The sequence below is a fragment of the Pongo abelii genome, chromosome 1 (assembly GCF_028885655.2).
Source record: "Pongo abelii isolate AG06213 chromosome 1, NHGRI_mPonAbe1-v2.0_pri, whole genome shotgun sequence".
In the NCBI taxonomy this organism is placed as follows: Eukaryota; Metazoa; Chordata; class Mammalia; order Primates; family Hominidae; genus Pongo; species Pongo abelii.
Window position 1 is genome coordinate 143,758,896 of NC_071985.2, and position 23,134 is coordinate 143,782,029.

The 23,134-nt window shown below is 37.7% G+C and overlaps 1 protein-coding gene across 2 annotated transcripts; it reads left to right on the top strand.

Moving 5' to 3' along the window:
* The first annotated feature begins 1,425 nt into the window (after positions 1–1,425).
* GBP4 (guanylate binding protein 4) lies at positions 1,426–20,669 on the top strand. 2 transcript variants are annotated; one of them, XM_054531556.1, is made up of 12 exons: positions 1,426–1,575; positions 3,076–3,270; positions 4,955–5,082; positions 6,521–6,607; positions 6,969–7,078; positions 7,280–7,476; positions 8,882–9,127; positions 10,076–10,356; positions 11,608–11,820; positions 14,942–15,044; positions 15,518–15,711; positions 16,573–20,669. In XM_054531556.1, exons 1-12 carry the CDS (start codon positions 1,536–1,538, stop codon positions 16,786–16,788), a joined length of 2,010 nt encoding a protein of 669 aa, XP_054387531.1. In that variant the 5' UTR covers positions 1,426–1,535; the 3' UTR covers positions 16,789–20,669. The 2 variants fall into 2 exon arrangements, with proteins under 2 accessions (XP_054387531.1, XP_054387537.1); XM_054531562.1 differs by lacking the exon at positions 6,521–6,607.
* Positions 20,670–23,134: the final 2,465 nt, after the last annotated feature.

A 23,134-nucleotide genomic window follows, 5' to 3' on the forward strand; every position in this document is an offset into this window, starting at 1 on the left:
ATTGCTATGTATATTTTCTATGTGCATAGACATATTGCTATGTGCAATCATTATACATACAACTGTGAATTAACAATTTTTTTTGAGACAGCGTCTCACTCTGTTGCCGGGGTTGGAGTGCAGTGGGACCACCATGGCTCATTGCAGCCTTGACCTCCTGGGCTCAGGTTATCCTCCCACCTCAGACTCCCAGGTAACTAGGACTATTATAACAGGCACATGCCATTATGCCCAGCTAATTTATTATTATTATTATTTGTAGAGATGGAGTTTCCCCATGTTGCCCAGGCTGGTTTCCAATTCCTGGACTCAAGTGATCTGCCCACCTTGGCCTCCCAAAATGCTTAGATTGCAGGAGTGAGCCACCACACCCAGCCTAAATTTCTTCTTGATTAACGTTTCCATGATTATCTGAAGTCAGTAATGTTGGATTATCTGGAAAGGGGTGCCACTGGTGAAATTCAGGTGTTTCAAACACATTTACCTGGATTCAGTCATCCCTGTACTTTTTCTTTTTCTTCTCTCTCTTTTTTTTTTTTTTTTTTAAAGAGAGAGAGACTTCCTGACATTAAAAAATGGTAAGAGAAAAAAGCACCTGATTTATTACTGGTCCTATTTAAAACTTGACTTAGCTTTATTTTCACTTTCAATATTGCTTATAGGAAATAAATGTTAAGTTTTGAATCAAAATCAGCACCAGTAATTTTACCTGATTAAGTGCCTAAAATTTTGGACTTATTAATTTGCAAATGTTTAATCAGACATTATTAAACAAATAGGAAGATCTAAGGGATAGGCACAAATGGGGAATCATTACCCATTTTTTTCAGATAGATTTCCCAAACTCTGTTAACAAACTGGCTAGTCATTTTAGGAACTCAGTCCATTTTTCTGGTAGCCTGGGTAAGACTCCTAATTATAAATTACGCTTTGTATGGTCCAATCATCCTGCTGTCCTCCAAAAGGTCCAGTTTCAATGAGATGTTTGTGTTTTGAAAGAGAAGTATTTACTTGCCACCACTGCACCTCTGGGCAACAACATTAGAGGATACATACATATCCATAGACACACACACAAACACACACGCACACACATTTTATGGTTAATGAAAAAATAACTTTAAGAAAAGAGATGAGAAACAAAAACATATGAGCATGTAAAAAAAAAATAAAAGCAAACGAAAACTCAAATTTCTTCCCTGACAAAATTACCCCTGAGAGACAGGTACATGAAGCAACATTCATGTCTGCTGCTCTATATTCATTTTGGAGGCGAAAGATACCTAGGCTAAGGGCGGAAGAGGGACAAACCTGAGTTTCAGGGGTCTGGTGTGGAGGAACCAGCACTTTCAAGCTCCTTTAGTTTCCTGTCTTGCTAAACAGGAAAATCCCCAACAGTCAACTTCCCACAAAGTGCATGTCCTTTCAATTTCGGTTCTCACAGACTCTTATCTGGATGTCTGTAAATCCGGCTGGACTTTCAGCTTCTAAGAACAGTCCGTTTCTCGAGGATCCAGGCGCAGGAGGACAGAGCAATGGGTGAGAGAACTCTTCACGCTGCAGTGCCCACGCCAGGTAAGTTTGCTCCTCCTAAGCTTTACCTTTCAAGTATATTTGGGTTAAAGAACAAACAACAACAAATTCCCAAGCGCAGACTGCACACTGGGAGGGTGGAGACTTCACAATGGCGGGTGACAAAGGCAGTGGAGGAACCTTGCGGAGAAGTCTGATGCTGCTTGAACCCCTGAGTGCTTTGCTCCGTGTGGCCCAGCGTCTCTTGGCTGTCCACAGGCGGCGACCAGAGGCGCACCGGTGTCTCCAGGATGCGCTGCTCGTCCTCGGGCTTCCTCCCAGAGCTGTGGCATTTTCTCCTGCGAAATACCATCATCTAGTATACATATACATATTTTTTGCTTGTTTGTTTTATTAATTTTCTGTCCCCCACTAGAATATGTGATACCCTACCTTGTTTTAACCTGAGTTGACTCTCCCTTAGCTAAGAGAGCCAGACAGTCTCCATCTTGGCTCCTTCACTTGCTGCCCCTTACCCACCCGCTTCCTCAGGGACTTAACTTGTGCAAGCTGACTCCCAGCACGTCCAAGAATGCAATTAACTGATAAGGTACTGTGGCAAGCCATACCCGCAGTTCCCAGGAATTCGCCCGGTTAATAGCACCCAGAGCCCCCGCGTTTGTGTCTGGTTGATAAAGCCCAAAGCCCCGCTTCTATCACCTTGTGATAGACTTAAAGCCCCTGCACCTAGTACTGTTTACTTTCCTGTAACCATTTATCCTTTTAACTTTTTGCCTACTTTACTTCTGTAGGATTGTTTTAACTAGACCCCTACCCCCAAACTCCCCTTTCTAAACCAAAGTATAGAAGAAAATCTAGCCCCTTCTTCGGGCAGAGAGAAGTTTGAGCACTAGCCGGCTCTCGGTGGCCTGCTAATAAACGACTCCTAAATTCGTCTCAGAGTGTGGCGTTTCTCTGTAACTCGCTCGGTTACAACAAATAGAGCTCCAGGAGGCAGAAGGTTGTATCAGTTATGTTCCTTGCTTGTTGCTGAGAATCTAGAATGGTGTTAATTAGCACATGGTAGGTACGCAATACTCTTTATTAAATTAATGAGAAAGCAAATTCTTCTGGAATGGCTGGAACCTTTTCTAACCACTCCGCATCTCCTTTATGTAACATCCTGCCCCTATTTATTCCAAGAGTTTACTGTTCCTGTGGCTCTGTCATCAGTGCCTTGATTTTCTTATTCTGTTTATTTTATGCATCACCTTGACAAGGCATCTTTAGCGTTCTTGTAAGAATCATAAATAATGTACATAACGGATCCGTACTAGTCCTTGACATGCTAAACTAAATATTTTTCCATTAGAAATGTACAAATTTTATATACGTAGAAATTTTATATACCATTAAACGTAGAAATATATTTATATACCATTAAAACGTAGAAATTTTATATACCATTCCACAAGCAAAACGCTAATATGTATGTGCCTTAGGTCGCCCTTAGAGATGACTTCAAGATCTTGTATTCTACTGAGTGTTTTTTCTGGGTTACAGGTTATCCAGAATCTGAATCCATCATGATGGCCCCCATTTGTCTAGTCGAAAACCAGGAAGAGCAGCTGACAGTGAATTCAAAGGCATTAGAGATTCTTGACAAGATTTCTCAGCCCATGGTGGTGGTGGCCATTGTAGGGCTATACCGCACAGGAAAATCCTATCTCATGAATCGTCTTGCAGGAAAGAGCAATGGTGAGTGTGGTCCTAGGACAGGAGTCATTTACTTGGAACCAGTGATAACACAGCTGATCACACCCCCTCTAGGGTCATCCTAAAGAAGGGCATGACTTCTCCCAATGAAGAAAACTTCTAATTCTCACCACCAAATTTACAATCTCAAATATATATCACTCTTTAGTCCAATAGTAAAGAATCATCTCAACTCTATCGAAAGATCCGTTCCATGGGTCTTCTTGATCCCATCTACGCTCACCTCTTCAGGGGCTCAGCCCCAGCAATTATTCCCTTTCTTTCTCATTCATCACTTTTGTGTAGGATACCTGGTCACTTCAAATAGCACACAAATATAGTTTAATAGATCCTGTTTTAAAAAATAAATATGAAGAAGGACGGGCATTATAATTCTTGTGTATCCTCTATTTAAATTGGGCTACCATTTCTAATTTTTTGCTTCATTTCATGGCAAAACTTTGATAAATTAATTCCCTTCTAGTTAGTCTTTCTCATATGTGAACTATGACACATAAAGAAGAGTATGTACAACATACCTGTACAGTGAAGTTAATAAATATAAAGTGAATACATGAGAAATCACTATCCAGATCAAGAAATAAAACATTACCAAACCTAAACATCCAAAAATCATACCCTGTCATACCTTCACTAGAACTCACCAGTGTTTTTGTTTTCAGGGCACACTTCTTTGACTCTTGGTTTTTAAAAATGGTTCTACATAATATATATGCATTCTAAAAAATAGTTTAGTTTGGTCTGCTTTTATACATAAAGGAAATTTTATTGTGTGTATTTTTGGATGTCTTGCTTCCTTTGCTCAATAAGAAGTTTATAAGTTTTCTCTAGTTACTATGTGTACCCATTATTTATACCCTCAGACAGTATGCCACTACCTAAGGACAGTATATTTATTTACTGTTGAAAATTGGTATTTTTCCAGTTTTTATCTTTAATGAATAAGGCTGTCATTAATACTCTATTATTTATATCCTGGTGCACATGTACAAAATCTTCCTTTGTGTAATATTCTCAGAAGTGGGATTTCTGAATCAGAGAGTACATAAAATTTCTAGATAAAGTCGAATAGCTTTTCAAAATTCAAATGCAATTTACATGCTTATTAGCAGTGATTGAGAATTTTACATCCTGAGAAAAATTCAGTAACATAAAGCCTTTTAACTTGTGCTGCCCTATAGAATGTATTGTTGCATGCCATTTATTTCACTATGAATAAGTTTAAGTACCTTTTCACGTATTAATTGCCATTTTCATTCCTTATTTTGTGAAGGTTTTTTTTTTTAATTATTTTTTCCTACGAGGTTTCTCTTTTGGTTCTTACTGACTTTTAAGACAATCTACCTGTGGCTCTGTTAGGTGCTTCTGTTTTTAAAGAAAGACCATGCAGCCATTTCTTCCCGCTAATGTCCTACTTCCTGTCTGGCTCAGCAGCTCGGCACCATTAGGGACTGAACTGCTGTCTACTAAACAAGTTTAAGAAAGAAAACAAGTTTGAGAAAATTTTTAATACATATAAAGATCAGATTAGTTGTCCTGCCTGAGATGGAAACAACCCTTTTCCCCTGCCAGCCACTTAAACATTCCTACAAGTTTAACCAGTGTAATCCCGGGACATCCTGTTCTACCCACTGTTACTGTTAGTTATTTTTCCTCTTCCCTGCAGGCTTCCCTCTGGGCTCCACGGTGCAGTCTAAAACTAAGGGCATCTGGATGTGGTGTGTGCCCCACCCCTGTAAGCCAAACCACACGCTGGTCCTTCTGGACACTGAGGGCCTGGGCGATGTGGAAAAGGTAAGGCAGAGAATCTTCACCGCTCATGGTTGACCTCTCATCTTTTAATTTTTTCAGCTCCCTTCAACTTCTGTACATATCTCTGTAAACTCAAATCTAATTATGAATAATGAGGCTAAATTCTGTTTCCTCAGACTTCCTTATTAATTTCAAATATTGAGGCATATTTAAGAGTAGATCTTCTTATTTTTAACACTGGAGTGAATGATATAATTTAATAAATATGTATTGAAGAGATGAATTCCAGGGCTCTGTACTAAGTACTACAGATAAAACAGTAAACAAGGTAAAGGCCAAGAGCCTAGTTGTGAAGACAAGAAATACGGGGTATGACAAGTACAGGGTTTCACAGATGCAAAAAATGAGAAACTAGTTCAGTCATTCAACTTAGAGAAGGCTTGTTGGAGAAAGTTGTAACCCATGGGAACAATGGGATCTACTATTTAAGGCGTGTGAGGTTGGAGGAGGGGACCATGAAAAAATAGGGTTGTAGTGAAGGAATCTATTTCAGTAGTTTTCAGAAAAGCATTAATTTTATCACTAACATTTTGATTCCACTCTCTGAGCTTTGGAGATTAATTCTCCACTGACTTCTTTAATAGCATGAATTAGACCCACAAAGAATATTGTAAGTGAGATAACTTTAGGTATTTTGTCTTAAAGTGTTAGGTGCAATCAGTCCATTCTTCTTATTTGCATTAGTCTTAAGTCTGAATTGAAAGTAGCAGCAGTAGATCCTTGGCTTCCATTATTGAAAAAAGGGAGTTGAGGGAAGGAAGCACCGACTTAGCAATTCTGAACTTTAAATTTCAGTATTAAAGGTCTGAATTATTCTCTTCATGTAATATCAAAGTGAAACATTTATTCTTAATATGTTGTAGTTTTCATAAACTTCTTTTTGTCTAATTACATTTGTCAAGCGATCAAAACATATCAAAATATAAACTGATGGCAGCAGCAGAACTACTAGCTGACCTTAGAACTTGTAATGTGATTTGGGGACCATCTAAATTTTTTTAAAAACTCTTTCATGTTTTGCCATGAATCTTGTTTCCAGCCTCCTCTTCCACTTCACCAACGTGCATACTCACTGCTTCAGGCAAACGAAATAACTGTGTAATGCCCTTTTATAACCATGCTCTGACAATTCTGACTTGGCCTCTATTGATCTTTCCACCTGCTTTATCCGTCCTTCTTCACAAGTCCACACTCTATCAACTTTTTGAAGTGCAACTATTTTCAAACTGCTGCCTTCATATGCCTGTCAAACATAATCACTTCTTGCTCCTGAATTCACAGAGTAACTGTTCACATTTATGTGCCTCCCACTCCCTTCTTTTTAGTTGTTTTATACTTTATAACTTTGGGTTTTCCTCCCCCAGCAGTGATTATTATTCTGATTGAATTTGTATATTGACATGTTTATCTGCTGCACCAGAAAGTCATCTTGAAGACAGGGACTGTCGTGAGGAACTTTATATCCACAAAACCAAATGCAGGGTCTGCATTTTGTCAGATACACAAGGTAGAGTTTTTGAACTTAACTGAATAGCATTTGTGGCCTTAATATGCCATGAGTGAGAACAAAATTGCAATGGAATGATTGCACGCTGATTACGTGGCACTATTATGTTCTACGCACTTTATTGAATATGTTACTCACATTGACAATGTCATTCATTTCTGCTAAATGAACCGATAGCCTGAAAAGGATTAATGTAAAAATCTAAATATGAAGTTTGAATTCAGCATTGGCTTCAAAATTTGTTATTTACCCTATTATTCAACTATCATACAGCTGAAATAGCTAAGGAACAACCAAATGAATGAATGAATGAATGAATGAAGAGAATACTCCTAAGTCTTTTGCTTTATATGCTTTCTAGAGTAACCCTAAGAATGACTCATGGATCTTTGCCCTGGCTGTGCTTCTAAGCAGCAGCTTTGTCTACAACAGCATGAGCACCATCAACCATCAGGCCCTGGAGCAGCTGCAGTATCCTTCTGGGAAGTGAAGAGCAGGTTTTATGGAGTTTAGGGGAATGGGAATTGATACTGTGTCTTCTTTGCTGTGACTCAGTTTCCTGGTTGAGTAAGAAAAGACAGAGTGCAAAAGGGAATGTGTATAAAACTTGTTTCTAAGTGAGATGTGGAAATGATGGTGTAGGGTGCTATCCTTCCTTAGCTGAGATCCCAGCTATGTGACTGAGCTAGCAGAGCTAATCAGGGCAAAATCCTGCCCCATACCTGATGAAGTTGAGGACTCCAGCGAGTTTGTGAGTTTCTTTCCAGACTTTATTTGGGCTGTTCGGGATTTTACCCTGGAGCTAAAGTTAGATGGACACCCCATCACGGAAGATGAGTACCTAGAGAATGCCTTGAAGCTGATTCCAGGTATCAGAGCATGGCCTGGATGTGGGAAGGTTCAGTGGGGGGTAGGATCAACTAAGACCTGCTATTCAGCACCTGACACAAATGTTTACATTAGACTGGATTGATTTGAGGCCCATGCTCATGGTGGTTGGTGATTGACAAGTGATTATGATTTTTGTGGTTATTTTTACTTGAAATTTCCCAGAGGCCGAGGTTCAAATTCATTGAGGAAATTTAAAACTCGAAGTTCTATCAAATCATTTTAGACCAATAAGTACCATTAAAAATATATTGAAGATTGCAATTAATATTATCACATCCTAAGACTCATATATTTGTGTTACTTATTAGCTTTAATTGCTCCTCCTATTCTATTTAGAGAAATTAACTAATAAGCTTGGAAGCTGGTAAACACAGAATCACAAGAAGTCAAATGATCTAACTTTGGAAATATATTTCACCCTGTCTATTTCATTAGCCTGGATAGTTACATCCTTTAGAGAAAAAGGAGATTTATACAGCAAACGATTCAGGAAGTTAAAAAAAAAAAAAACACTGACATATGCTTCCAGTAAGACTGTCAAATCCTTCATTTTACTATTTTCATAACATCACCTACTTCATTCTACAGATTCATAAAATATGTTGTCAATCTATTAACGTTTGTTAAACAGATTATATTTAGCAGAGTGGATACCTGTTGGCACCTACAATCAATATCCATCTTTGTTCATTTATTCATCCTTTCAACAAACATTTGTTTTGAATAACTGATATATGCCACAGAATCCCTCTGCAAGACAATGTGAGACCTAATATAATCTGACATTGAAAGGTGGTGAGGTCTCCAAGTTATATCTGGATTAACTTTACTCTGGATTTTTCAGATAAAGGAATCTCTAAACATATTTATGGTGCTTATAATTTGGGGTTCTGGTTTTGAAATACTTTTAAATTTTATTACTGACTTGGGTATCATTCACCTTCATGATATTTTTCTAAGAAACATATTATTCTTATTTCTAGTGTTGCTTTAATTTAGGGCCCATGTTTCACCTCTGACATAGGACTGTAATATCAGAAGGTATTTCTGACAACTGCTCCATTTAATTAATCATTCAGAAACATTTAATACATAGTCTGCTGGCTAGCATACAAAAGCCAAGGAAACCAGTCATAAGTTTCTTCATTTTGTGGTAGATGTCTTCCCTTCCTCTTCAAGAGTTCTTTCCTGACTCTCGCTCCTGTACAAAAATGGATTTTCCATGCCTTCATTGGATTAGCACAAGGCTGTTTTATATGATTGCATAAAACAAGATTTACAAGGCAGGGGAGCTGCAGGGATGCAAAGATCCCTGGAAAAGTCCTCAGCCCCCTTGCCTGCAGGCTGTCTCTTCAGTGAGCACTCTTTTTTACAATTCCACAGGCAAGAATCCCCAAATTCAAAATTCGAACATGTGTAGAGAGTGTATCAGGCATTTCTTCCCAAAGCAGAAGTGCTTTGTCTTTGACCGGCCTACAAATGACAAACAATATTTAAATCATGTGGACGAAGTGCCAGAAGAAAATCTGGAAAGGCATTTCCTGATGCAATCAGACAACTTCTGTTCTTATATCTTCACCCATGCAAAGACCAAGACCCTGAGAGAGGGAATCATTGTCACTGGAAAGCGTGAGTCTTTTTTTGTCCCAAAGCATGTCTGTCTGTGGTCCAGGATGTGTTGAAGCTGTAATGACTCCAAGTTTTTCAATAATATTGTTTGCTTCTTTATAGGAATGCAGAGAAGGAGATGTTCATTGCACACATAGAAATGACTGTTTCTTAATTAAAGTTTACTCATAATGAAACTTTCTTGAGGCCTAATATATCTCACAAAATTAATACACTAATGGCATAAACAGAAACTCCTAAGGAGAGAAATCTGCGTGATGAGGAAAAGTCCTATAGGATTAGTGTTTCTCAGTGAAGATATACGATATATTTTATAAATTTACATTAGTCAGGAAATCAACATCAGGCCATGAGTTCCATGGAAGCTCATTGAGAGTTTGAGAAACAAATTTAAATGTCATATTAATTACGGGGCTAGCTTCATGGCATGCAACCTGTGTAGTCGTCCACTCCCTATGGTGAGATGGGCCCATGCTTGGTTCAATGGTTTATGTTACTGTCTTCAAATAAAAATTTCTTGTCTCCAAATGAAAATGCAAGTTCCCTTGTAAAGAATAAGAAATGAGGGGACTTGCATTTTTATTTGGAAGTAGGACTCACAAATTATATAACTTACTTTCCCTGCTAACAAACTCATTTATATGGTATTTAAATGGAAATGTATTTTTCCATAAAACACAAAAACATATTGGTTGCAATGAGTAATTTAATTTTGTAATGTGAATCCAAGAGCCATAAAAAAGAGTGAATAGGAAAAATAGGGATGTTATTATAAAGAGTTGAATTCATAGAGGAAGATGAAAAAGGAAGAGGAAGAGAATAAAGAAGAGGAGTGATAAGAAACTTCAAGATAATTAGAATTTTTGTAATTTTTAGAATGCTGACTCTTAAAACTTGTATAAATAATGAGTGAGAACTGTAAATTTTCCCTAAATATATGTGATTCAGGGCTGGGGACTCTGGTGGTGACTTATGTAGATGCCATCAACAGTGGAGCAGTACCTTGTCTGGAGAATGCAGTGACAGCACTGGCCCAGCTTGAGAACCCAGCGGCCGTGCAGAGGGCAGCCGACCACTATAGCCAGCAGATGGCCCAGCAACTGAGGCTCCCCACAGACACGCTCCAGGAGCTGCTGGACTTGCATGCAGCCTGTGAGAGGGAAGCCATTGCAGTCTTCATGGAGCACTCCTTCAAGGATGAAAACCATGAATTCCAGAAGAAGCTTGTGGTACTTTTAGCATTTATCCTTCCTGATTTCTGCCCTTCCGAAATGATGCATAAAGTGTAGCTTTTTGACCCGCTGGTTCATCTCCTTACCATTGTGGAAAGACAATGGTTTCTTGTGAATAACAGGGCTCTATGGGCTATAGGTCACCCTTCTTCTAGAGGTTTGTCACTTTTTTTTTTCTATTGCTGCAAAAGAAATTATCATGAGTTTAGCAGCTTAAAACAACACATGCTATTAGCTCATAGTTATGTAGGTCAGAAGTCCTTGTCAGGGTGTCTGGGTACTCTGCTCAGTGTGCCACAGGCTGAAAACAAGGTGTCAAAGGGGCTTAGATTTCATATAGAGGCTCTGGGTAAACCCATCCATCTTCAAGTCAGCAATGATGCATGAAATCCTTATGTTTCTAATTTCACTGAATTCCTCTTCTCACACCAGCTAGAGAAAACCACTTTTAAGGGGCTCATGTGATTAGGTCATGCCCAACAGGGCACACTCCATTTCTCAAAGTCAACTTGTGCTACACAACGTAATCTAATCACAGGATTAGTATCCATCATATTCATAGGCCCAGGAACTATGCAGGTGTGGGTACCAAGGAGTGAGAAACCTTATGGGACATCTTAAGTCTACTTACCGTAGGCATGTTTACTGAAAGTTTGTCTTTCAGTCTGTCTCAGACTGACCTAAAAGTGACAATAATCTCTTAATTCATAATGATAAAATGCAACTGGATTGTAACTTACAAATACAAACAAAAGAAAATTCTGTTCCTGTATCCTCACATATTCAAACTCTCATTGAAGAAATACACAAATGGTTCATTTTTCTCATCAGAATATGCTTAATTCACTACTGTGAAGTTGATTTGCCATATGTATGTTTTTTATACATAGCAACCTATGTTTTCTGGGGAAATTTTGCTTCCAGCCAGAATTCAACTTTTTACTGCTCATTACTGGAGGTTGGATCCCTATTAATCATACTATACCTAAAAGAACCGTAGAGTTTATGTCTTCTAACCACATAAATTTACAGATATTGAGCTTAACCCCTGGGGGGTTAAAGGGCTTTCCACAGGTCACACAGATAAATGATCACATAGTTGGGAACAAAATCATTCTTGTGACTCTTGGTCTACACCATATCCCAGTCCACTCTGAGGCCTTCAGACTACTTCTTCCAAGAGGATAACAGTTGGACCTTCCCTTCTAACAGCTTCTTTCTACTGTTTTCCCTACATTTTTCTGGCAGGACACCATAGAGAAAAAGAAGGAAGACTTTGTGCTGCAGAATGAAGAGGCATCTGCCAAATTTTGCCAGGCTGAGCTTAAGCGGCTTTCAGAGCACCTGACTGAAAGCATTTTGAGAGGAATTTTCTCTGTTCCTGGAGGACACAATCTCTACTTAGAAGAAAAGAAACAGGTTGAGCGGGACTATAAGCTAGTGCCCAGAAAAGGAGTTAAGGTGAGGAAAAGGGGAATGGGGGATGGATAACAGAGGATAGTCAGAGGGTTTTTGTTGCCCCTTCTGAAAATCTAAGAATATAGCACCACTTGTGGAGAGGAAGCAGAACATGATGCTATTTTGAGTTTTTTAGTATTTAAATCCGCAATTAGTTAGACACTCTTAAGAAATCAGAAATATTTCTTCTCCAAGAGGATTTAACATCATGAATCCAGATGAAACAACCCATTTATTATATTTATTAATTAATGGGATAGTTTTTGTGCTAAGTACAGAGGATATCTTATGAAGCAAACAACTACGTTTTCAGAAGTGTATTATTTTACCTGAGATGGACAAATTAATATTCGACTGGATAGGGTACAATTACGGTTATCGTACTGGTATGTACTAATATGATGATGATGATGATGATCTTGATGATTCACTTCCTATATCAGAGGAAGTGATTTTGTTGGATTATCAGTTTGATTCTCAGAAAAATGTAAATTAGGTACCACTATCATCCACATAGGCAGTTGAGAAATGTAATGCAAGGAGAAGTGTGCCTAAGACAACACAGCCAGCAAGTGGTGGAGCTGATAGGGCTGACTTATGTACTTGACAGCCATTGGAAACTCAGAATTTTTCCTTTTGAGGAAACTTTTGTCCTGTGTTCCATGAGGACTATACCAATTTCTGTTCCTACAAACAGTTTCCAAGAATTCCCTTTTCTCCATATCTTTGCCAACACTTGTTATCTTTTGACTATTGGATAATTATCATTCTAAAATGTGTGAGATAAAATGTCACTGCGGTTTTGATTTGCATTTCCCTGATGATTAGTGATGTTGACCATGCTTTCACATACCTGTTGGCCAGGTCTTCTTTTGACAAAAGTCTATTTAGGTTTTATGCTCATTTTTTAATATGTTCATTGGTTTCTTGAGTGTTTTTTTCTGCTATTTAGTTATATGATTTCCTTTTGTATTTTAGATATTAACCCCTTATCAGATTTATGGTGTGCAAGTGTTTTCTTCCATTCTGTATGGAAGACAATTCTTTTTCATTTTATTGATTGTTTTCTTTGCTCTGCAGAAATTTTTAGTTTGATGTAGTCCCACTTATTTTTGCACTTGTTGCCTGTGCTTTTGATGCCAAATCGAAAAGACTGCTGCCAAGGCCAATATCAAGGAGCATTTCCCCTCTGTTTTCTTCTTGGAGTTTTATGATATCTGGTCTTATGGTTAAATCTTTAATCTGTTTTTAGTTGATTTTTCTGTATAGTGTAAGATAAAGTTCCAGCTTTATTGTTTTGAATATCCAATTTTCCCTGCACCATTTGTTGAAGAGACTATCCTTTTCCCAAGTGTACTCTTGTCACATTTGTTGAAAATTACTTGGTCATATATATATGTAAATTTAATCCCTGGCTCTCTGTTCTGTTCTGTGGGGTTTATCTATCTGTTTTTATGCCAGTACTATGCTATTTGATTACCATAGCTTTGTAGCAGATTATGAAATCAGGTAATTCAATACTTCCAGCTTTGTTTTTGTCACTCAAGATAGCTGTAAACTGTGGCTATTCAGGATCTTTTTTGTTTCTATATGAATTTTAGAATTGGTTTTCTTATTTCTGTGAAAAATGTCACTGGAAATTTGATAGAAGCTTGCATTAAATCTACAGATAATTCGGGGTAGTATGGACATCTTAACAATATTATTTCTTCTAATTAATGAACATGGGATATCTCTCCATTTATTTTATATCTTCTTTAATTTCTTTCTTCAACATTTTATAGTTTTCAGTGTGCACATTTTTCACCTCCTTGGTTAAATTTATTTGTAAGTATTTTATTTCTTATGCTATTGTAAATGTAATTTTCTTATCTTTCATATAATATTTTGTTAGTGTATAGAAATGTAACTGATTTTGTATGTTAATTTTGCATCCTGCAACTTTACTGAACTTAGTTTTAACAGCTTTTGGTGGACTCGTGGTGTATTTCCAAAAGAAACAAAATCACAATCTTAAAGAGATATTTGTACTCCTATTCATTTCAGCATTATTCATAATAGCCAAGATATAAAAACAAGTTTTGTTTATCCACAGATAAACACATGAAGAAAATGTGATATACATACATGTATATGTGTGTGTGTATAGGTATGTGTATATATACATATATAATAAAATATTATTTAGCCTTAAAATGAAGGAAATCCTGACACTGTGGCAACATCAGTGAACCTCCAGGAATTTAGACTTAGTAAAATAAGCCAGACTCAGAGAGACAAATATGGCATGACTCACTTTTATGTGAATGAGAAAAAAAATTCTGAACTTATGTTAACAGAGAGCTGAATGGCGGTTACCAAGGGCAGAGAGGTGGGGAAAAGGGGAGATATTGATCAAAAGTAACAAATATTCAGTTATAATATTAACACTTTCTGGATACCTAATGTACAGCATAGTGACTGTAGCTAAAAAAAGAATTCTACTTGGAATTTGCTAAGAGAGTAGATCTCAAGTGTTCTCTACAAAAGAAAAGAGAACTCTATGAGGTGATACATATGTTAATTGGCTTGATTGCAGTAATCATTTCACAATGAATACATATATCAAACATCAGGCTGTACAACTTAAATATACACAACTTCCAGTTGTAAATCATTCCTCAATAAAGTGGGAACAAATTTCAGAATGCAGCCTGGAAAAGCTTCTGGGCAGAGTGGGAATGCTAGCTGACATATCCATAGAGGTTATCCTAGTTAAGAAAATGTAGCACAGCTTTCAAACAGAAGAAAAAGATTGTGCAATACTGCAAAAAACTGAGAATGTGTATTTATAGAACTGCCCATTTACGTTGTCGGGTTGTCTGTACCCTGGGGTGGGTGGTGAGTGGCATCCCTGGGAGAGGAGGCTGGACAGGCAGGAGGGAGGCTGCTAAACAGGGTTTTTATGTCTTAACAAAGAGCTTGGACTTCTTGTGGCTGTGGAAGAAAAGAAACCACTGTGGGATCTTAAGAATTATGCAAAGTTTACAGGGTTAGATTTGTGACTTCATTGAACAATAATTTCACCATCATAAGATGAGATCTTTGCTGCCTGACAGGTCTTTGCTCTTTCTTGGTTCCTCAGGCAAACGAGGTCCTCCAGAACTTCCTGCAGTCACAGGTGGTTGTAGAGGAATCCATTCTGCAGTCAGACAAAGCCCTCACTGCTGGAGAGAAGGCCATAGCAGGTACAGGGGCAGGGCTCAGCTATCAGAGGGGTTGGGAGTTTCCTGCAATGCCTTCTTGCTGATCACACCGAAAGATATTCCAGTTAAAAGGAGCTTCAAAAGTCACAAACATTGAGTTAAAATATTAATAAGTTCTGGATACCAAATGTACAGCATAGCGACTATAGTTAAAAAATATATTGTATACTTGGAATTTGCTTTCTCTTACTATAGAGGAGGGAGCTTCCTCCCACCATGGAACATATACTCTGCTAAATCTCAAAATCGCAAGGGGATTGGGGTCGAACCTCCAGCCAGTGCCTTCGCATCACATTGTTCAACATTGTCTTCCAGACATGGCTAGTGAGAGAATTCAGAGATTCCCAATCCCTCACCTTTGTGTTTTTCTCCGAGTCGGTTTGATCTGAGCTCAGGAGGGTAGAACTCAGGAATAACTGTCATGTTCTTCCCTCTCTAAAACCTTTGTGGAATAGCGGAGCGGGCCATGAAGGAAGCAGCTGAGAAGGAACAGGAGCTGCTAAGAGAAAAACAGAAGGAGCAGCAGCAAATGATGGAGGCTCAAGAGAGAAGCTTCCGGGAATACATGGCCCAAATGGAGAAGAAGTTGGAGGAGGAAAGGGAAAACCTTCTCAGAGAGCATGAAAGGCTACTAAAACACAAGCTGAAGGTGAGTCTCAGTGAAGCATGGCAGTGCCTGAGCGATAATGCCCTGCTTCTTTAGGAAAGGAAGGACCAAAATTTTAGGCACAGTCATGATTCCAGAAGGAAACACAAAAGTTGTATGTTTCACTAAAATCTCAAATACATCTAAATTCTACTGAAGGCTGGAAGTCTACAAGAATCCAGCATCTTCTTCATGTTAGACTTTGGAGAGTACACATGACATCTCCAGGGTCCTGGGCTGTTGTTTGTGGTGACTACAGGATGGTCTCACTGTGCCCCAGTGAAATAGGACCTTAGTCCACCAATCCTTGGGATTTTTGGCACAACCATCTAAAGTACCTGAAATAGATCCATCTGGATGAAAGTATCAGATTTGGCTTGATATGAAATGATACTGAAAGATCACAGATTGCTCCATTTGTTTCTGTGTTGGCCTGATTCATCCTATACAACTAGAGTAAAACATATTCCTTGTCCCAACCTGGAGCTTGACAACCAATGTTTTATACAGGGTCAGCAGTTCCCGTTATTTGCTAGATGAGCATGGCCTTGCTACACCAGTGGAAATTAGAATTAATTAGAATTAAACCTGCATTCCCTCTCAAAGGGCATTCTTTGTGCTGGAACAAAATTTCTTTCTACCTCCAGTGAGATGTTGCTTAGGGAATGTCACAAAAGGTAAACCATGTATACTCTCATGATTCAGGTCCAATCATCTGGATATGTTACACAAATTCATCAAAGAGTTTTCTAAGATAATAGAGAAATAGACACATGTGCTTAAATGTTGAATTAGTTAAATACAAAACTCTGACTCCTGAAGAAAATTGGAGATTTTCAAAAGTGGACTATTTGCCTTTTATAGGTACAAGAAGAAATGCTTAAGGAAGAGTTTCAAAAGAAATCTGAGCAGTTAAATAAAGAGATTAATCAACTGAAAGAAAAAATCGAAAGCACTGAAAATGAACAGTTAAGGTTTTCAAAGATCCTTGACATAGCTAGCAACATAATGGTTGTCTCTCTACCTGGGGCTTCTAAGCTACTTGGAGTAGGGATAAAATATCTTGGCTCACGTATTTAAGAGCCTGAATGTTCCAGGTAAGAAAATATAAAATGAGGTTTATTTTATTTTAATAACGTAACACTGTTGATCATTTTGTAAGTATATGTGTTATAGCAGTTTCATTCAAGAAAAGTTTAAAATTAAAAAGTGATTATCAAAGAATATCAGGGCCTGACATCCACAAAAAACAAACAATTTTGATTGAACTAATAATTTATAAACATGGGAAACAAGTCAGAAGTAGTGACATTATTCCTAGAAAAGATTTAAGTAAAGCAAAAAGACAACTGGTAAGATTAAGAAGCCATTAACCATTTGCAATTTATATTATAGTTACAGAAATAATTTCAGTTATAATTAGCTCTTGCCAATTAATAAGAGAGCAGCACCACAATTTTTAATTTTTTTTAACTTTTATTTTAGATTCAGGGGTACATGTACAGGTTTGTTACATAGGTAAACTGCATGTCATGGGGGTTTGGTGTGCAGATAATTTTATCACACAATTATTAATCATAATACCCAATAGGTTTTTTTCTGATCCTCTCCCTCCTCCCAACCTCCACCCTCAAGTAGATCCCAGTGTCTCTTGTTCTTCTCTTAGTATCCATGTGTTGTCTTTGTTTGGCCCCCATTTATAAGTGAGAACATGTGGTATTTGGGTTTCTGTTCCTGTGTTAGTTTGCTTATGATAATGGCTTCCAGCTCCATCCATACTGCTACAGAGGACATGATCTTGTTGTTTTTTATGGCTGCATAGTATTTCGTGGTGTTTGTATATACCACATTTTCATTATCCAGCCTATTATTAATGCACATTTAGGTTGATTCCATATCTTTGCTATTGTGAACAGTGCTGCAATGGACATACACGTGCATGTGCCTTTATGGTACAATGATTTATATTTCCTTGGGAATATGCATTCCTTTGGGAATAATGGGATTGCTGAGTTGAATGGTAATTCTGAGTTCTTTGAGGAATCACCAACCTGCTCTCCACAGTGGCTAAACTAATTTACACTCCCACCAACAGTGTATGTGTTCCATTTTCTCCACAACCTTGCCAGCGTCTGTTATTTATTGACTTTCTAGTAACAGCCATTCTGACTGCTGTGAGATGGTATGCATTTCTGTAGTGATTCATGATGTTGAGTGATTTTTTTATATGCTTTTTAAATGCATATATGTCTTCTTTTGAAATGTGTTCATGTTCTTTGCCCACTTTCTTTTTAATGGGGTTGCTTGTTTTTTGCTTGTAAATTTTTTGAAGTTTCTTATAGATTCTGGATATTAGATCTTTGTTGGATGCATAGTTGGCAAATATTTTCTACCATTCTGTAGGTTGTCTGTTACTTTGTTAATTGTTTCATTTTGTTTTGTTTTGTTTTTGTTTTTTGAAACAAGGTCTCACTTTGACACCCAGGCTGGAGTGCAGTAGCACAAACACGGGTCATTGTAGCCTCAACCTCCCAGGCTCAAGCAGTCCTTTCACCTCAGCCCCCCACGTAGCTGGGACTACAGGTGCTTACCCTCAAGACCAGTTAATTTTTTGTATTTGTTTGTAGAGATGGGTTTTTCCATGTTGCCCAAGCTGGTCTTGAACTACTGAGCTCAAGCAATCTGCCTGCTTCAGCCTCCCAAAGTACTGGGATTTAGACAAGAGCCACCACATCTGGCCAATAGTTTCTTTTGATGTGCAGAAGCTCTTTAATTTAATTAGATCTCATTTGTCAGTTTTTGTTTTTGCTGCAATTGCTTATGTTGTCTTAATCATGAAATCTTAGCCAAGTCTTATGTCCAGAATGGTATTTCTTAGGTTATTTTCCAGAGTTTTTATAGTTTAATGTTTTATATTTAAGTCTTTAATCCTTCTTAAGTTGATTTTTGTATGCAGAGTATACAAAATTGAAACTGGGGGCCCAGTTTCAATCTTCTGCATATGGCTAGCCAGTAATCCCAGCACCATTTATTAAATGGGGACTTCTTTCCCCATTGCTTGTTTTTGTCAGCTTTGTCCAAGATCAGATGATTGTAGGTGTACAGCATTATTTCTGGGCTCTCTGTTATGTTCCATTTATCTATGTGTCTGTTTTTTGTACTAATACCATGCTGTTTTGGTTACTGTAGCTCTGTAGTATAGTTTGAGGTTTGGTAACTTGATGCCTCCCACTTTGTTCTTTTTGTTTAGGATTGCCTTGGCTAGGCTCTTTTTTGGTTCCATATGAATTTTAAAGTAGTTTCTAATTCTGTGAAGAATGTCATTGGTGGTTTGATAGGGATAGCATTGAACTATTTGCTCAACTCAACATTTTAGGAATTTATTTCAGCTGTCTAGTGCTCAAAACTTGCAGCTAGAATTGAGGGAAGAGAGAGACCTTCTTATATGGTTTTATATTGTTTGATACTCAGTACCTGTTTTAAGAAAAAACAACAAGGAAGTAAAACCAAAGACAGGCAGCCCAGAGCCAGGCCCGAAACCAGGCCTGGGCCTGCCTGGCCTAAACCCAGTAGTTAAAAATCAACTCATAACTTAGAAACCGATGTTATTCATAGATTCCAGACATTGTATAGAAGAACATTGTGAAACTCCCTGCCTTGTTCTGTTTCTCTCTGACCACCAGTGCATGCAGCCCCTGTCACATACCACCTGTTTGCTCAAGTCAATCATGACCCTTTCATGTGAAATCTTTAGTGTTGTGAGCCCTTAAAAGGGACAGAAACTTTGCATTCAAGGAGCTCGGATTTTAAGGCAGCAGCTTGCAGATGCCACCAGCTGAAAAAAGCCCTTCCTTCTACAACTCCGTGTCTGAGAAGTTTTGTCTGCAGCTCATCCTGCTACAGAATGAACTCATTGTAATTCTACAAGATATGCATATTCTTTTGACCATAGGCCTTTTCACAGGGGACACAGGCTTCTTAAAACAACCCGGCTTCCTCACCCTATGTCCTTTATTTACAAAGCTGTGCTCCTATTCATGAGCATGGAATGTTTTTCCATTTGTTTGTGACATCTCTTATTTCTTTCAGGGGTATCTTGTAACTCTCATTATATATATCTTTTGCCTCCTTGGTTAGCTGTATTTTTAGGTATTTTATTCTTCTTGTGGCAATTGTGAATGGGATTGCATTCCTGATTTGGGTCTCGGCTTGAATGTTATTAATGCCACATATTTTAAATAGACAAAAATATGAGATTAAAAATATTGAATTTTACTAACAATAAAAGTTGTTCAAAGGAAAACTATGAGGTTCTTGTTTCAGCTCTGTCATAGGAATGGAAGAACAGGACACTGAGCTGGCACAGAGTTAGGGAAATTGACTATGTCTCATATTGGCTAGTGAGAGTGATCTGTTGGAATTGTATATCAAAATTTTAATGTACATACATTTTGTCTAGCGATTCTACTATTGGGTATTTATATGGTACATATAAATATAAATGTATATGTTTAGTAAATATATATTTATATCTATTTAGTAAATATACTAAATGTCAGGCCTCTGAGCCCAAGCTAAGCCATCATATCCCCTGTGATCTGCATGTACATACGTCCAGATGGCCTGAAGTAAGTGAAGAATCACAAAAGAAGTGAAAATGGCCTGTTCCTGCCTTAACTGATGACATTCCACCACAAAAGAAGTGAAAATGACCGGTCCCTGCCTTAACTGATGACATTACCTTGTGAAATTCCTTCTCCTGGCTCATCCTGGCTCAAATGTCCCCCACTAAGCAACTTGTGACACCCACCCCTGCCCGCCAGAGAACAACCCCCTTTGACTGTAATTTTCCTTTACCAAACCAAATCCTGTAAAACGGCCCCAACCCTATCTCCCTTCGCTGACTGTCTTTTCGGACTCAGCCAGCCTGCACCCAGGTGATTAAAAAGCTTTATTGCTCACACGAAGCCTGTTTGGTGGTCTCTTCACACAGACACGAGTGAAACTAAATATATATATTTTATTTTTATATTTGGTATATAAATATAAATATATCTGGTATATATTTGGTATATAAATACATTTATATATATTTGGTATATAAATATATTTATATATTTATATATATTTGGTATATAAATATATTTATATATATTTATATATATTTGGTATGTAAATATATTTATATATATATATATATATATATATATATCTGTCACTTACCGATGAGGCAAATTTTGGGACACACTTTCAAAGCAATATTCTACAGTCACTAAAATGAAAAAGGAAGCTTTATTTGTACTACTATGAGAAAGTATCCAAGATATATCATTAGAAAAAAAAAAAAGATGCAGAAAGTATGCTGCTACCACTTAATTTAGGAACTAATGAATATGTGTGTACATTATTAGCTTCCCCTGGAAAAATAAAAAATATACTAGTATCCTGGTCATACCAGGAATGGAACTGAATAGTTAAGGTGAGAAATGAGAGGATAACTCTACATCATATATGTCTTCAACATTTTATGTAAATTTATCATGTATTCAAAAATGGATAAATACAATTATTCAAATTAAAAATTGAAATCATAATACATGGATGGGAGAGGTCCCACAACAGGATGAAAGTAATTAATATTACTAGAAATAGCATAAGTCTGCTCAACAGGAAACATCTTCTCTTTGGAACAGAGAACTAGAAAAGGCACAAAACATGCATCCTAATTTTGTCTTTATTATGGCCTTTCAACAAGATTTCAAAGTTTATCCCCAAATATATGGTCAAATACAACATTCCCTGGGTTGTCAACTAGTATTCTCTTGACTGAGGGCCTTTTTGCAGGGGACAAAGACTTCTTAAAACAACCCTGCTTCCTCACCTTCTGTCCTTTGTCTACCAAGCCCTGCTCATCCTTAAGATGTCCTAGTTCCTGACTTTCTGAGGCTTGGTGATATTCCCCTTTTGGGTTGCCATGGCACCAACTTGTTACTCCTACCATTGAACTTTTTATGTAACTGTGAAATTAAAAATGCTTATTTACTTCTCTTTACCACCTCTTGATCTCAGGTGCTTCCTTTTCCTCATCAACTTATCTTTAGTTCCAACTACAAAAGCCAGCACAGAGGCTCAAGTTTGGGTTGATTAAGTACATATTCTACCCTCCAATAGGTCCCCAATTTACCATATCTTTACTGTATTCCCAATCTCTAGAGCTCTCAACATAAAATATATCATCTTAGGAAGTCATGCAGAAAAGACTCACTGAGTCAGAAAGAATATGCACAGTTGTCTGAATCTGCCACCCTGTTCTCTCTGAGGGACTGGACACTCCATTGACTTTATGTTCCTCAAGCTTATTGTTACCAGTGGAGGGTGTCCAGGTTCTTGGTATCTTGAACAAAGGATTGGACAAAACACACAAAGAGAGGAAAGAATGAAGCAACAAAAGCAGAGATTTATTGAAAATGAAAGTACACTCCACAGTGTGGGAGTGGGCCCAAGCATAGGGGCTCAAGGGTCCTGTTACAGAATTTTGGGGGGTTTAAATACCCTCTAGAGGTTTCCATTGGTTACTTTGTGTATGCCCTATGTAAATGGAGATAATATTTCCCGTCATAGCTGAAATGTGAATAGGCCTTATGTTCTATGCCTCCAGATCCTATTTTCCTGCCTCATTTCCTCCCTGAGAGATGTGATCCCCATAAATCTTTATGGGAGGTGGGGTGACTAATGGTCTTTCTTCTGTAACTGCTTCATGCTGGCTTGAAGCAAAGTCCCTACCTATTGGGGATCACGGAACTCTCACCCTGCTCTGTCTAGTGGAGGCAGAGTAGCTTCTTGATGGCCAGGGGTGGTGTTTTCAACTGGAACTGGCTGGAACATTTGTCACATGATCTTCTGAAGCTTGATGGTCTCTAGGTGAGAGAAAGTGAATTTGGTTAAAAGATTTAACTGGAACTTCAGGAGGTGGATACCTATGCTGTTAGGAATGTTCGTTACAGACATTTGCAGGAGGAAAAACAAAACCTGGTTATTCAATTAATTTTTTTGTTCTACTTAGATTAGTAGCTTTATACAAGGAAATTTTGTTATTTATGTGGTCTACTATAACTTAATATAATAACCATAATTATAATTGACAGCATGTACTTAGGCATTAAAAATTTTAGAAATCTCATACAATTTTGGGACATATATTAGCATTATTCACAAAAATATAACCTAAAGAAGATTGAACAACATTTTGGCAATACTATGTACCTAAATATGTTAAATAATCCTGTTTACCTCTTCTCGGGGTGATTCAGGGGCCCCCTGATCCTTCCAAAAAACCAGGCATCGGGAAAGACAATTTTGAAACTGAAGTTTGATTTTGGGAAGGCTGTTAAATATGTTTGGAATTTAAAACACTTGATATTATGAA